Below are 15,239 nucleotides of genomic sequence, written 5' to 3'. Positions count from 1 at the left end.
TTACTGAAATGACATTGGTTGTATTATGGTACAACTAATGTCTCAGGTAGGCCTGTGTTAAACTGCTAGTAGAAGAAAACCCAAATTACTTTGGCTTAAATACAGGGATTGATTTTTCTTTATAACAATAGTTTGGGGGTCAAGGCTAGCACTTTTGTGATTTGCTTACACTTTTTAATATGCTAGTTACCTCAATACAACATGTCTTCTATAGCTTCAGATATCATATTCTCTTTGAAAGCAAAACAAAAGTAAATACAAAGACAAAAATCAGGGAAAGAATGCAGGGCAGCAACCACATAATCAAGAAAACAGTCTTTCCACAAGTCCCCTAAAAGTCTTGTAGTTAAAAGTCATTGGCTAGACTGTGTGATCCATGCACCACATCTCCTCAGCAATTTGATTTCAGTGCATTTTTGGTATAGAGTTTTCTCCACCCTAAAAGTTGTCCATCTTCTATGGTATCTCTATGCTGCTTGTCTCAGAAATATCTCTTAAGACACAGAATATTATTCATCAGAATCAGCATGTGTGTGGGGTTGTTAACAATGTCCACAAACTTTAAGCCAGTGAGGGTCTGAAGTTGAACAAATGTTTTAACATTCTTTCTGGAAAAGGGGCAATTATGAGGGACATTCTTCATAGTTTATTATGTCTTATGGAGCTGAGTTCTGGTTTACCAATATATAAACCATCTAGTATTTCACCTACCCCTGGATTTTTTCCCATCTGTATCTCACTCCTTTTTTCTTTTTTTCTTATTGGTGCATTGTAGTCACACATTGTAATGGGATACGAGATGGTAGTGAGCTTAGTCACAAAAAGTAAACTATTGGATGCTTTTCCTAATATGCAAAAGCTAAGGAGAAAATGAGTCATAGGAAGAACTCTAGAAGAAGGAGAAACCATGGTTCTATCACACTCATCTTATTGTCATTTTCTGTATTTCAGGAAAACCATCTTCAAAAGGTTTAGCATGATTACAATGCACCAATAAAAAAATAAAAAAAGTTTATCATGAATTGCCATAATAGCCAAATTATGGAGGCAACCCAGGAGTCCATCAACAGATGAATAGATTACAAAATTGTGGTATATACACACAATAGAAGTCTACTCAGCACTAAAGAAAAACAAAATTATACAATTTGAAAGACAATGGATGGATCTGTAGAATATTATGTAAAGTAACAGAAAGTGAAGGGTCATATGTTTTCTCTCATATGTGGAAGCTACGCTGTAATTGGGGGAGTGATTTTAGGGAACGTTAGTGATTAGGATAGAGAGGGAGAATTAGTGTAGAAAAAAATTTCATTGACATGTACATATGTGATAATACCAATGCCAATTTCAATATTTTGCATGGGGAATGGGGGGAGTGGGAAGGGAACTGGGAAAAAATTCATCAAGTGTGATGTGCATGTATGTCACCAGCACAATGAACTATATTATGTATGAGATTATAATACACCAATAAAAGTATAAAAAGAATTTACTAACCTTCCACTTTTAAAGAACAGTTCCCATTTAATTGATATCATATCAGACACCATAGCAAAATTCAGTGGTTCCCATGACCACACTTTTAGAATACCAGTTCCACATTTTGAGACCTGCACAATCACTTTCAGGTTTTATAATTCACTGGAACATCTCACAGAATTCTGCTCTTCTGGACTGAAAGTTAAAGTTCTATCTCCCACGATGGTATTAATGGTGGGATGTTATGGTCAAATACAGAGTGCCCCTTGAAGAGCTCATGTGTTAATGTTCATGGGTGACATGCTTCAGTCATGAGAATTTTTATCTCATCAGTGAATAAATACATTGCAGTGGATTTATCTAGGTGAAAACATAGGGTGGTGAGACATGGCTGGAGCAGGTGAGTCCCTGTGGGTGTAGCCTTAGGGGTTGTGTCTTAGCTTGTATGTCTTTGATGCCACTTGCTTGTTCTCTTGCTTCCAATTTCCAAGATGTGAGAGTAAAGACTTGTTCTCTACTTCTCTTCTCTTCTCTTCTCTTCTCTTCTCTTCTCTTCTCTTCTCTTCTCTTCTCTTCTCTTCTCTTCTCTTCTCTTTGCCCTTCCCTGAGATCAGTGGTGCCCAACATCATAAGGACTGAACTCAAAATGTCCAAGAAACAATGAGCAATAAACCTTCTTTCCTCTAAGTTGTGAGGTCAGTCATTTTTGGATTATATTAGTCAGTCATTTTTGGAGAATTCTGACTGAGACAGAAGGTCTATGAGAAGGAATCACTGTTATGTGAGGTCATAAGGTTGGAACCCTAATGAGTGGGATTTGTATCCTTAGAGTGTCACGAGAGACCTTGCTTTCCTTCTCTGCTGTATGAAGATAAAATGAGAAGTTGGTAGACTGTAATCTAGAAAAGAGCCTTTAGCAGAATCAGAACATGCTGTTGTCCTGAGCTCAGGAATCTACCCTCAATTCTATGGGGAATACATTTATTTATAAGTCACCCTTATAATTTTTACAGAGTCAAGAGTAATAGAATAATTTTTATAGTCAAAACTAGTTAAGATGTCAGAAAAACACTATGTATACAATTGTAGCTTTATTATAAAAAGGATATTAATAAGAACCAGCCATAAGAAGAGTTACATGGATTGAAGTCTGGGAGTAGTTGTCTTGATCAACATTCTCACTGCTATAATATAAAACCAACTGATGATACAATTTAGAGGAAAGATGATTTATTTGCTCAGTTTTTAGAGATTTAAGGATTTAGTCCAGTTGAGGCTGGGGTCTGTGGGGACAAGGGCTCTGGTCTCACATCACAGGGTCCAAAATCAAAAGAGGAAGCAAGAAATCAATCAAGGGGATTCAAGGACTCAGAAAAGTCCTCTAGGCCACATCCCCACGGACCCACCTTCTCCAGACATACAACACTTTTCTAGGTTACTACCCAGAAACTCCATTTTAATAGGTTTATCCACTGCTGAGATTATAACTCTCATGACTTAATTATATGAATATGAACACTGATACATGAGCTCTTCAGAGGAATTTCTATAACTAACCATAATGATGGTCCACATATGACTTCCTTTATCTTTAGGGATTCTTTGTTATTCTCTTGACATCAATTAAAGCTATATGCATGGAGCATTGGTAACCCAGGAGGTTAACCAAGTCTTTGGTGTTCAGAGTTTTTATTGGGCTTGAAGACATATTGGCCATGTGGCTGACCCTTAGATCTAAGTTACTCTTGGAAGATCAGGAAATATTTTCAAGTACACAGTTTCTCTGAATTTTGAAACGGATACACATTATCTTACCAAACCCATCATAAATCACTTTGATAGATTGTGCAGGGGCCCAACCCCTCAGGAAAACACTCACACCACTATTAGGTAGGACATTTCATCAGTTTAAAGATCACTTCCTAGTGGCTGAGAGCAAAGGCCAGAATTTTTTTTTAGGTAGCTTCCTTCTGGAATGTTCCGTATATTTCATTATGATCCCCTGTAGGATCATAATAATTCAAATAATGCTTTGATAATATATAATGTTGTTAATACTCATATATATTTATTACTTTGTTACTTAAATTAAACATTGCCTTTTTAAAGAAAATGTCTCAGGAATGAAAACTAATAACCCATGCCATCCCAGTTACATTGGAGTCTGGGATATAAATTATTTCTTACACCATTATCTTTCTGATAAATCCAGAGTTCTTTTCAGGAGGGAATAAGAAAATGAACAGGTTGTCTAGTATTTAGACAATGTCTATTTTCTTTTCATAGCAGTGAATACACATATAAGTGAAAAACATTTTTCAGTATATGTAGCTATTCATTACATTCTCAAAATGTTTGGTATATGGAACCATGTTTCTTTTCTCAAAGTATAAGCTTATATTTTTATAAAATTATTTATTGCTAATGATTGACTTCAAATTCTGATTGAACACTTGAGTCTCCATAGTAATGTTGAAAAGCAGTTCCTGAACCCTGTAAGTCCTTACAAAACATGGGTTTCCAGGACAATATACTCTACTGGACTGTTGTTACCACAATTTCTCATTTAAAAGCATAGAAGCTTTTCTGTTAACCATTCTCTTTTTAACCCAAAGGGCTCCTGGCCTATATTATCACTGAGTTTCTTTAGTTTAATGTTATTTGTCTTAAAAGGGATTAGTATACCTTTTGCAAATGAATGATCACTGGTTGATATTTAGATTCATCTATTTGAAGTTTACCTCTGTTAGAATGAGAAATAGAAAATCTTTGCAGGTATTCCCATTCCCTGAAGAAGCAAGGGATGGAATGAGAGCAAAAAAAGTAACTATTAACAGAAATAAGTGTTTTTAAGTGCCAGAAAAAGTAACAATATGGGAATATTTTGTGGAAAGGAGAGCTTGAGTCATAAGATGTGAATAAAAGCAGTTCATTTATTTTACATGGAGATTTGGGCAATAATTGAACAGGACACAAAAGACACCAATGCGGAAAATTTAGGGAACTTCTTGAGTGAAGAATAGTAAGCTCCAATTTTGATTTCCATGTATGGGCTGCTAGGTGTTTTTTCTCACCTTAAAAGCATATTTGAAAAATATTAGAAATAATATTTTGTAATGTTTATATATCCTTATATTTTAAATAATGTCTACAAAACCTTCTTCATGAGGAATATAAATATGTTCTCTCAAATGATATTCTGGGAAAAACAAGTCTCAGGAGAGGTCTTCTAATATTTCTCACATGCTCAGAATCAGTCCTGATTTAAATCCTGAATCTTTTTTTCTTTTTTTTTATTGCTTTTACTTTTTATATGCTTAGTAGTGCATTGCAATTATACATAATACTGAGTTTCAATGTGGTATAAATGTACATGCACATAACTCTTGATATCTGTTCTTCCATTTCCCACCCCATTATTCCCTCCCTCTCCATGTCTATATTAGTGAAGCTGGTAGCAATATCTTTATATATTGCCAAAGCATTATTTGAACTATTTACTTTCTCAACACATTTTACCCCTACATGCCCTTCCCTCAATTTACTTTATGGACTTCTAGGAATTTTTCTAGTCTTAAAAGCATATTTGAAAAAATATTTTGTAATGTTTCTACATCTTCATATTTTAAACAATGTCTATAAAACTTTCTCCTTATTCAATTCTGAATAAGCCTTCTGACTTATTGAACCACAGTAGCACATCTCTATTGAATGCATTTGATGTACTCAATCTTTTCAATTTCCACATATTCTAAAAGAATTTTTTGCCTAAAACCCTTATGGCTTCTTTTACCTCCTTGTTTCTCAAGCTGTAGATCAGGGGGTTCAACATGGGAATGATAATGCCATAAAATATGGAAGCCACTTTCATATTCTCCTGGGAATTATCAGAATGGGGCTGTAGGTATATGTAAGAGAGGGTCCCATAAAATATGGTGACAGTTGTCAGGTGAGAGGCACACGTGGAGAAAGTTTTCTTCCTCCCTGCATTAGAAGACATCTTTAGGATGGTGGCCATGATGTACATGTAAGAGAAGATAATGACCAGCATAGTGAACATCAGGTTAAATCCCACAAACACAACAAGTAGTCTGATGTTGATATCAATGTTGGAACAAGAAAGGGTGAGAATTGGGGGGACATCACAGAAAAAGTGATCGATGTTGTTGGATTTACAGAAGGTCAGTGAGAATGTAAAACCAGTGTGCACAGAGGCATTTATTGATCCCAAAACATAGGACCCAGCTACAAGATGTATGCAGATTTTTCGGGACATGATTATAGGATAGCGAAGCGGCTTGCAGATTGCAACATAACGGTCCACAGCCATAGCTGCCAGGAGATAAGCATCGCTGGTAGCAAATGTTGCATAAACCAGTAATTGCATTACGCATCCTCCAAATGATATGGATTTGTTTTCTACTATGAAGTTTTCTAACATCTTGGGAGTGATAGCAGTTGTATAACAGATATCAACAAAAGCCAAATTTTGTAAGAAAAAGTACATGGGTGTTTGAAGCCTAGAGTCTGTCTTGATGAGTAGGATCATTCCAGAATTGCCCACCATGGATATTATATAGATCACAAGAAATACAAGAAAGAGGAGACCACAAAACTCAGGCTGGGTACCAAATCCCAGCAGGTAGAATTCGATGACTTCAGTGCTATTTCTTTGAGTCATAGCTCCCAAAAAGCCTATATAGAAGACCAGTAGAGGAACCAAGGAAAGAGGAAAAACTTTGATTTCTTCAAATAAATATGCTCTCACATTTCACATCACTTTTTCTTTTTGACTTGTCACTGAAAAACATTAAAAACAGATTTATTATTTTTTGATATTCCTAATAGGAATCCATGACAATAACCAGTGAATTTGCGCCATATGTTCAATTTAAACTGAAGAATACTTTTTAGGATACTGACTTTAAATTTAGGCTTCTAAGAAACACAGATTATTGTCTTTTCCACTATTTTAAGCTACAGTTATATTACCTACATTTGCACGAGGCAATACTCACTGATGATTTTTTACCTTTTCAGCAGCCTATGGTATTTCTTAGCCATTTATTATTTTAGTTATTTAATCACAGTTCAAGCTTTTGAACATAGTAGAATTCGTTATTTGGACTGAGAAGAATTTTCTGAGCTATGTTTATGGTCACACAGGTTTGATGGCTTCACAGTATGCTTATACTACTGCCTTTTTTCTATTTCCATCAGAGGTTTTCACTTCAAATACTAGATAGTCCTTTCATTACATATATACAGATACATATAAACATATATGTATATACATATGTGTATAATATAACTTGTATTTCTTAGGGCATTGCTTGCCCTTTTATCACCTAGCATAAGAAAATATTTGCTTATTTTAAATCCCCAATATTTTTGTTTTTCTTGGCCATATTGTTTGTCTTAGTTAGGCATAGAGCTGAGATACAGTCTTACATGATTGTTCATATAGTGTACTTCAAACTCTCTGACTTAGAGTCTTTGTTCTTAAACACTCTTCCATACTGCCAAACACTGTTAATTGCAGAACAATATCATGGACCCTTGATTGGCAGAGATTGGCTTTCTGGTTTTCAATACACATGTGTCCTCTCTTTTGGAACCAGAGATATATCACACTTCCACCCAAACTTGCTTGTATTATGTTCCACCAGGGGGAACAAAGGAAAAGGTCATGAATGCCATGTTTAGGCATGAAGCAGCTCTGTTACTCTCATTACTATGCAAACTGGAGGAATATTTCAAAACTATAAATTTGTTTTATTCCTTATCTGTTATCTGGTATTGCTATCCAGGAAGTCTCTGAAAGACTAATGTTAAGGTGGCCAGTTACTACACTAGGACTCCAGGTTAAAATAATAACTTCAGAAAATCAACGTAATTGTTTTGTTGAAATGTGATGCAAATATTGTATAGGAAATAGTAAAAGAATAAGAAGTAAGGATTTGGTACTGTGATGAATGTCTAGTTCAGGATATGAAAATCTATCAATGTAGTCTATGTGTTTACATAAAGAAGGAAAATAATATTATCATGTAAGTTTGTGAACACATATATTTGACAAAATTTAACACTTATTCATGACTGAAAGAAAAAGCTACTAACACTAGTAAGAGAAACAAGTTTCTTACTTGATGTAAGAAACTTACTTGATCTAAAAAAATCCTTAAAGGTTAGACACTGAGTGCTAGCCATTTAAGACTAATAAAAGTATAAGCTCAACATTGCAAATATACCCTCACCATTGCTATCCATCATAATTATGGAAGGTCTAGTCCATGAAATGAGGGGGGAAAAAGAATAAAGTTATGTATTTCAGAAAACAAGATATGAAACTGTCCTTATTTGTATGTGGCATGATTGTCAGAAAACACATCTACAACAGGAATTATAAGTAGTACATAGATACAACTGTCATAGTCAAAGATGATTCAAATTAGATAATTGGTAAAGTACATGAATAGACATTTTACAAAAGAGGGACACACGGCTGTGAAGGCAACTTATGAAAAATTGTCTTAGGTCCCTAGCCATGAGAAAATGCAAATGAATAAAATGATGGATGTCATTACACTGACCATGATGAGCCATCACTGCACATGTATCATAACTGTTAACACAAAAATAATTTCAATATAAAATCCTGGCAAAGACGCAGAAAGGTTGGGTTTCCCATATATCACTGCTTACTCTGGAACGTAGGTTGGTAGTTTCTTATAATTGTAAAATATACTTACTATACAGTTTGGTCCTTATACTCCTGGACACAAAACATGTGTTGTGTGGCACAAAACTTATACCCACACCAAAACAAGTGAATAGGTTTCATTGCAGCTTCACCTGTAGTAGCCCCCAAACTGCAAAGAGCTAAAATTTTTTCTGATGGGACATTGGTTGAACAAATTGTGTTCCAGCCAACGTTATGTTAAGTGAGATTAGTCAGCCACAAACAGTGAAAAGTTGGATGTTCCACCTAATATGCAGAAGCTAGGGAGAAAATGGGACTTGGCAGGACTCCAGACAAAGGAGGAGAATCCTTAGATGAGTTAAGAAGGTGACGTTACTGAGGGAGATGGGAGTAAAAAGAGGGAAACACCTGAGGGACGTGATGATTTACATACACAAACATATCAGTCAAAAACTGTGCTAACATATTTGTAACTGAACAACTAATTTTTTTGTCAATGTGACTGATGTGAGTGAACATTGTTAATCTTTTTTTTTTTTTTTAAATTTTATTTTATTGGTGCACTGTATTCATACATCATAGTGGGATACAAACTTTTGTAGACATACATGCACACATCGCCCAGTCAGCCCCCACCCGATCCCCACCCCATTCTCTCCCCATCCCTCCCTCCCATGCTTGGCTTAGTGGTTGACATCTAGTATTATAGCAATTTATCCAAAATTAAAAATGATAATCTCACATAACAGTTTCATTTGTCTGATACCAAGCTTTTGATGTCTTAAAGATAACATTTCAATATTTCTTTTTGCTTTCTTTCTTACCAGAGAATATTTTTTTCTTTTTTTTAGGTGAAACTATCATATATTTATTTTTCAGAAAAAAATCTATCCTGATATGGAATATGGACTCTAGATACCCAAAACAATCTCGAAGCAAAAACAAAGCTAGAAGATGTATATTTTCTGATTTCAAACCATATAAAGCTACAATAATTGAAACAGTGTAGTACTGTTCTAAAGGCAGATATATAGACCATTGGAGTTAAATACAAGCCTAGAGCTAACTTCTTCCCTATATTGTCAAGTTATTTTTGACAAGGTTTCCACGAAGATTTGGTGGTGGAAATAATAATCTTTTAACTAAATATTGTTGAAAAATAATAATTACATGGAAAAGAATAAAATTGGACCCTTACCTAGTCCCACATACAAGTATTAACTCAAACTAGATAAAAGACCTAAATATAAATCTTAAGACTATAAACTTTTAGGAGAAAATCTGGGTCATAAAACCTCACAACATTGAAATTGGCAGTGATTTCTTGGATATGATTTCAATGGCACAGGCAACAGAAGAATATACAAACTCCCTAAAAAATAAAAGAAAATATTGTATATCCAAAGACAATGTAAACAGAGTTAAAAGTTACTAATAGAATTGGATAAAATATTTCCAAATGCTATATCTGAAGGTATATTAATATTCCAACTAGAAATCCTAAAATTTAACAACAATAAAGGCAAACAATACAATTTAGAGATAGGTAAAAGACTAACATAAATAATGAATCTCCACAGATAACCAATCTTAGTTGTCTGTTGGATGGAAACTCTTGTTTCTCTGGTTCTGGTGAGTGTTACCTATTTCTTCTTTGTAGTTAATCTCTTTGAGTATTTTCTCTAGCGCTGGTTTTGAAGACATAAATTCCTTCAGTTTCTGTTTGTCATGGAAGCTTCTTATTTCTCCATCTAATTTGATAGAAAGTTTTGCTGGGTAGGAAATTTTTGGCTGGAAGTTGTTTTCTTTCAGAGTTTGGAATATGTTACTCCAAGCCCTTCTGGCTCTCATGACTTGGTTTGGGAAGTCTGGAGTGATTCTAATTGGTTTGCCTCTGAATGTCACTTGGCCCTTTGTTTTTGTTGCCTTTAAGATTCTCTGCTTGGCTTCCACATTGGTCATTTTGACAATTATATGGCGTGGGGATCCTCTTCTCGGATCCTGTCTAAAGGGAGTTCTATAAGTTTCCTGGATCTGTGTATCAACCTCTTGCTCTATGTTTGGAAAATTTTCTGCTATTACTTCCTTGAAGAGATTGTTGATCCCTTTGGTATCACTTTCTTTTCCCTCCTCTATTCCAATTATTCTTAGGTTAGCTCTCTTAAAATGGGCCCATATTTCTTCAATGTCAGATTCCTGCTGTCGGATATCTTTTTCTAGATTAGAAACTATGCATTCATTTTTGGATTGCTCATCTTCTAAGAGCGAGATTCTGTTCTCCATGTGGTCTAATCGGTTGTTTGTGCTTTGAATTGAGGACTTTACTTCATTAATTGCATCCTTTATCTCTTTTTGGCTCTCTCTGAGTTCTTTTCGAAGCACCTCTATTATTTCTACAGTTATTTTCCTGATTTGATCTTCTAGAAATCTCTGATTTTCTGTTTTATCAGGTTCTGATGTTGTGGGGTTGTGCACATTCATTACTCCAGTGTTATTCCTCTTTCCCATGATTTCGGAGGTTTGTGCCTTTCTGGGTTCTTCCCTTGGGTCACTATGGCTTCACTTAAGGTGCTCTGGATCTCGAGTCTGTATTATCTCAGACCCTACTACTCCTTTACTGGGTTGTATCACAGAGTCTCCGACCCAGGGAATCGATAGAGGCTGCTTTAAACTAAAGGGGGTGCCAGGTTGCACGCTTTCCTATGGTGTGATATCTCTGCCACCACCACTCCCTCACTGGGTCAAGTCCCAGGAGGCACAATACTGGGATTTCTCCTCTGTGGCCCGCAATTTGACTCACTGTTCTTGAGTACGTAGATGTAGCTGTACTGGACTCGGTGAATTCACTGCTGCTGCCGCCGCCGGTGGCAATATGGCGCCTCTGCCACGCCCTCGGCCATGAGGCTGGCGTATTTTTTCTTCTCTGGTTTTGATTTCCACTCTGAATCCCTGCAGCGTGTGCTGAGCTCAGCCACTGGGAGCTTTAAATGCTGTCTGCGCCGAAAGATCCCGCCTGGCTGTTCCGCATCGGCTCACCTCGGCTTGCTGTAGCCGTCCGCTGAGTTCGCAGCTGCCGCTGGCAGTATGGCGCTGCTGCCGCGTCCTCGGGCGCGTGTGTCTCCTCTGTGGCCCTGAGCTCTGTTCTCAGTCCGCTTTCTCTCTGGAGCCTGGTGGTTTTTTTGTTTTTCTGGTGATGGTGTTTTCTGGCTATGAAAGGCGCTCTTTTTGTGGTAATGGAGATTGGTTGTTAGCGGGACTCTTAAGCCCCGCTTTTCTCGGTCGCCATCTTCCCGGAAGTCGCCAACATTGTTAATCTTACTTGAACATAGAGTGGTATATCATCAACAACTAGTATTGCCACATCCATAAAGTATCTTTAAAACAATGTTGAATATTATGTACAATAAATGAGTGAGGTTTTTAAAAAGTTAAAAATAAACCAAAAAAACCCCCAAACTGTGCTATGCAGGGGAAGGAGGGGAGGGGGGAATAAGGTGGGAACTGCGGGAGGGCACAATGAGTGCAGTGTGCCTGTGCATGTGCCTCTATCACCTTGAACTTAATCAAGATGTATGATAATAATACTCCAATAAAAATTTAAAAAGAAACAGGAAAACTATAAATAAATGCAATATTTGGTTGAATCTCAATAGACTTGGTTAGATACAAAAAATCGTTTCTAAAGTTTACATATTATATAATTGCATTTGTAAAATGTCATTATAGTGACAAAATTGGAGCCAGGCGTGGTGGTGAACGCTTGTAATCCCAGTACTTGGGAGGCTGAGACAGGAGGACCACAGGTTTGCAGCCAGTTTTATCTGCTTAGTAAGGCCCTCTGCAACTTAATGAGACCTTGTTTAAAAATAAAGAATAAACAATAGGGCTGGGGGTATAGCTTGGAGGTAGAATGCCCCTGAGTTAAGTCCTTGGTACCACAAGAAAAAAAAAAGCAACAAAATTGTAGAGCTGATGAACAGATCAGTAACTGCAGGAGGAGGGCAGGGGTAAAGGTTGTAGGTGGAGGAGGTGGTGTGTTTATAAGGGGTGGTGTGTGGGAAAATCTGTGATGGAATATTCTACGTCTCAATTATTATGGTGGTGACCCAAATCTACACCAATGAGCAAAGGTCATAGTGCCACACACATGCTGTATCGACATCAAAATCCCAGTTTTGGTGTCACAGTCAAATTATGTAAGATGTCACCCTTGAGGGGAAACTCAGTGAAGGGTTCACAGGAACTGTCTCCACGATCTTTTCCACTTCTTATTAACCTATGAGTATTTCAAAGTGAAGAGTAAAATAAAAATTAAGAAGGAAAAGTGAGGCTGCATTGAGTACTATGAGGTTTAAGGAGGCAAATTTATGTAGACTTCCCAGGAGAGAGCCAGGCTGTGCCTGAGTACCAGGAAATTTCTGTGAGATGCACACAAAGGCCATATTAAGCATATGATATTGATTGATGGCCGATTCATTCAATATTTGTTCACTCACATTCTTTCCCAGGCAACATTATCCTTCTCTCCACTTCCATCACCTCCCTTTGATGCAGTGAGTCCTGGTCTCAGGGTGAGACATGCTGGGACTCTGCCTCCCACCCTTTCACTCTGTTGCTTCCTGCACACACTGTAGTGATGCCCAGCTGAAGTTGAAAGTGGAGTTTGCTTTGCTTTACTTACAGGGGAGCTGCCTCCAGATTCTCTTTCTGCAACTGGTACAGCTGATGCACCAGGTCCCCCTGTGTGCTTCCCCTCCACCAGAGAGCTTATAGCTGGGGCCTCAGGGATCATTACTCACTCCCTTGAGAGCTGAGGTTCCTGAGCTGAGATGTAATTGGAAAAACAAGGTTTGCTAGTTATTTTTGTATGAAGAAAATTTAAGTTCTCTAGAGAGAATGATTTACTAAAAAATTGTAGTGTAATTTATAGAGAGGATGATAATTTTTTAATGACATTTATGCTTTATAAACTGCATTTTGGCTGGGCGTGGTGTGCACACTTGTAATCCTCACGCTTGGGAGGCTGAGACAGGAGGATTGCACATGTTTGAAGCCAGCTTTAGCTGTCTTAAGATATCCTGCTTCCATATGTAATATAAAATAGGTCTGAAAGTGTAGCCCGGAGGTAGAAGGCCCCTGGGTTCCATCTCCAGTACCACCACCAACAAAACAAAACAAAACAAAAAAACAAAACAAAAATCCCCCCAAAACACCCTGCACTTTGAGCTGAGAGTGGTTTTGTACAATTGCAATCCCTGCGCTTGGATTGCTGGGATAGGAGGATTGCACAGGTTTGAAGCCAGCCTCAGCTACTTAGTGAGGCTCTCAGCAACTTAGAGAGACCCTGTTTCCAAATAAAATATAAATATACATCTAGGAGTATAGCCCAGAGGTATAAAACCCACAAACAAACAAACAAACAAACAAAACAAATAAAAAGCCCCCAAACCTGCATTTTGTTATTAATCAGGTTTAGCATCCTTTATCTGGGGATCAGCATTTAGATGTAGATAAATCTTGTCACTGTAATCGGTAAAACACAACTTTATGAAAAAAGAAAGCTAAATCTAACTTAAATTTAAGGGTTTATGGTTTCCGTGTGCAAGAAATTATATATTCTATGAATGCATATAGTAGCAATGACAGAATTTTGCAAATGAAATAATTATCTTCTTTGTGGCTCAGTAAAATTCTTTTTAAAATTTATTTTATTTTTTAAAGTTTTTATTGGTGTATTATATTTATACATCATATTGTGGTAAAAATCTTGTGTGTACATACATGTACACATCACTGATTTAACCCCTACCCAATTCCCACCCCATTCCCTCTCCGTCCATCCTTCCCTTCCTTGGCTTAGTCGTTGACTTCGATATGTTTAAGTACATTGTGTGTTTTAGAGATTTTCTTTCTTCCCCCCTCCTTTCTCCTCCTTTAGGTTGTCTTGTTTGCTCCTCTATAGGATTTTCTTTTTCATCTAGAGTTCCTCCTATGACCCATTTCTCTCTAGCTTACACATATTAGGAAAAACATCTGATTTCTTATTTTTTGTGACTGACTCATCTCACTTAGCCTAATGTAGATACACATGCATTAGTTTGGTAGTTTGGTTTCCTATCTTTTGGGTAGATACCCAGACGTGGTATTGCTGGTTCAAATGGTAGATTTGCTCCCATTCTTCTGAGGATTTTCCATACTTTTTTCCAAAGTGGTTGTACTAATTTGCAATCCCACCAACAATGTCTTAGAGTTCCTACTTCTCCACATCCTCACCAGCATCTGTTGTTGTGTTTTGAATGATTGTCATTCTAGTTGGCTCAAACTGCATTCCCTGGTCCTGACTGACACCACCGTGTCAAAATAACCCAACAGTTTGAAAACAGATATAGAGCCTCATCTTAAGCAACGAGTGGCGCCCAAGCCAGAAGCCTGTGTGCTCACCAAATACGGGACCACAGCAGCAGAGTGAGTCCTTCAGACACCTGGATCAAGGAAACCAGGTATCTGAGCACATCCTGCGTCCAGAGAAGCTGCAGGTTTTAGCGTGCGCCCCAGGTCTGGCACTGGCCCAGGGCGCCTGTCCCCCGCTCCAGGACCCAGCACTTTCCTCGTGCACCTGCTTGTGCCCTAGGACCCCCTCTAGTTGCCTGTGCCACCTGCACCCCTAGACTTGGCGCTCACCTTGCAGGCCTAGCCTGCACGCCCCGCCAGAGCCTGGGCACTTGCCTCGAGGGCCCTGCCTGCTTCCCGGCAGCCATAGTTCTGTGTGCCCCACCGCACCCCGAGACCGTGAGATATCCAGCTCATGCACCAGGTTCAGCACTGGTGTGTATGTCCGCTGCAAGCCCTGGGCCCCAGTGCTACTGTTGTGCACCCTGCCTGAGCCAGAGACCAGTACTGTACCCTGCGCTATGCCTGCATCCCTGGACCCGTGTGCACCCGCCCAGCACCCCTGACACACCGCTGGCTGTCTGCGCCCACCCTGCAGCTGGAAACTCAGTTCTAGCCTATAGAGCCCAGCCCACGCCCTGGGTCGGGCTCTAGACTGGTGCAC

At 38.1% G+C, this 15,239-nt stretch overlaps 1 protein-coding gene across 1 annotated transcript; it reads right to left on the bottom strand.

Moving 5' to 3' along the window:
* Nucleotides 1–5,233: 5,233 nt before the first annotated feature.
* LOC308264605 (olfactory receptor 5AK2-like) lies at nt 5,234–6,163 on the bottom strand (the record flags this gene model as incomplete). Its single annotated transcript, XM_080697957.1, has 1 exon — nt 5,234–6,163. One exon carries the CDS (start codon nt 6,161–6,163, stop codon nt 5,234–5,236), a length of 930 nt encoding a protein of 309 aa, XP_080554083.1.
* Between the last annotated feature and the right edge of the window lie 9,076 nt (nt 6,164–15,239).

This window comes from Muscardinus avellanarius (assembly GCF_963383645.1).
Source record: "Muscardinus avellanarius genome assembly, chromosome: 1".
In the NCBI taxonomy this organism is placed as follows: domain Eukaryota; kingdom Metazoa; phylum Chordata; class Mammalia; order Rodentia; family Gliridae; genus Muscardinus; species Muscardinus avellanarius.
This window is presented reverse-complemented; position numbering and strand designations above follow the sequence as displayed.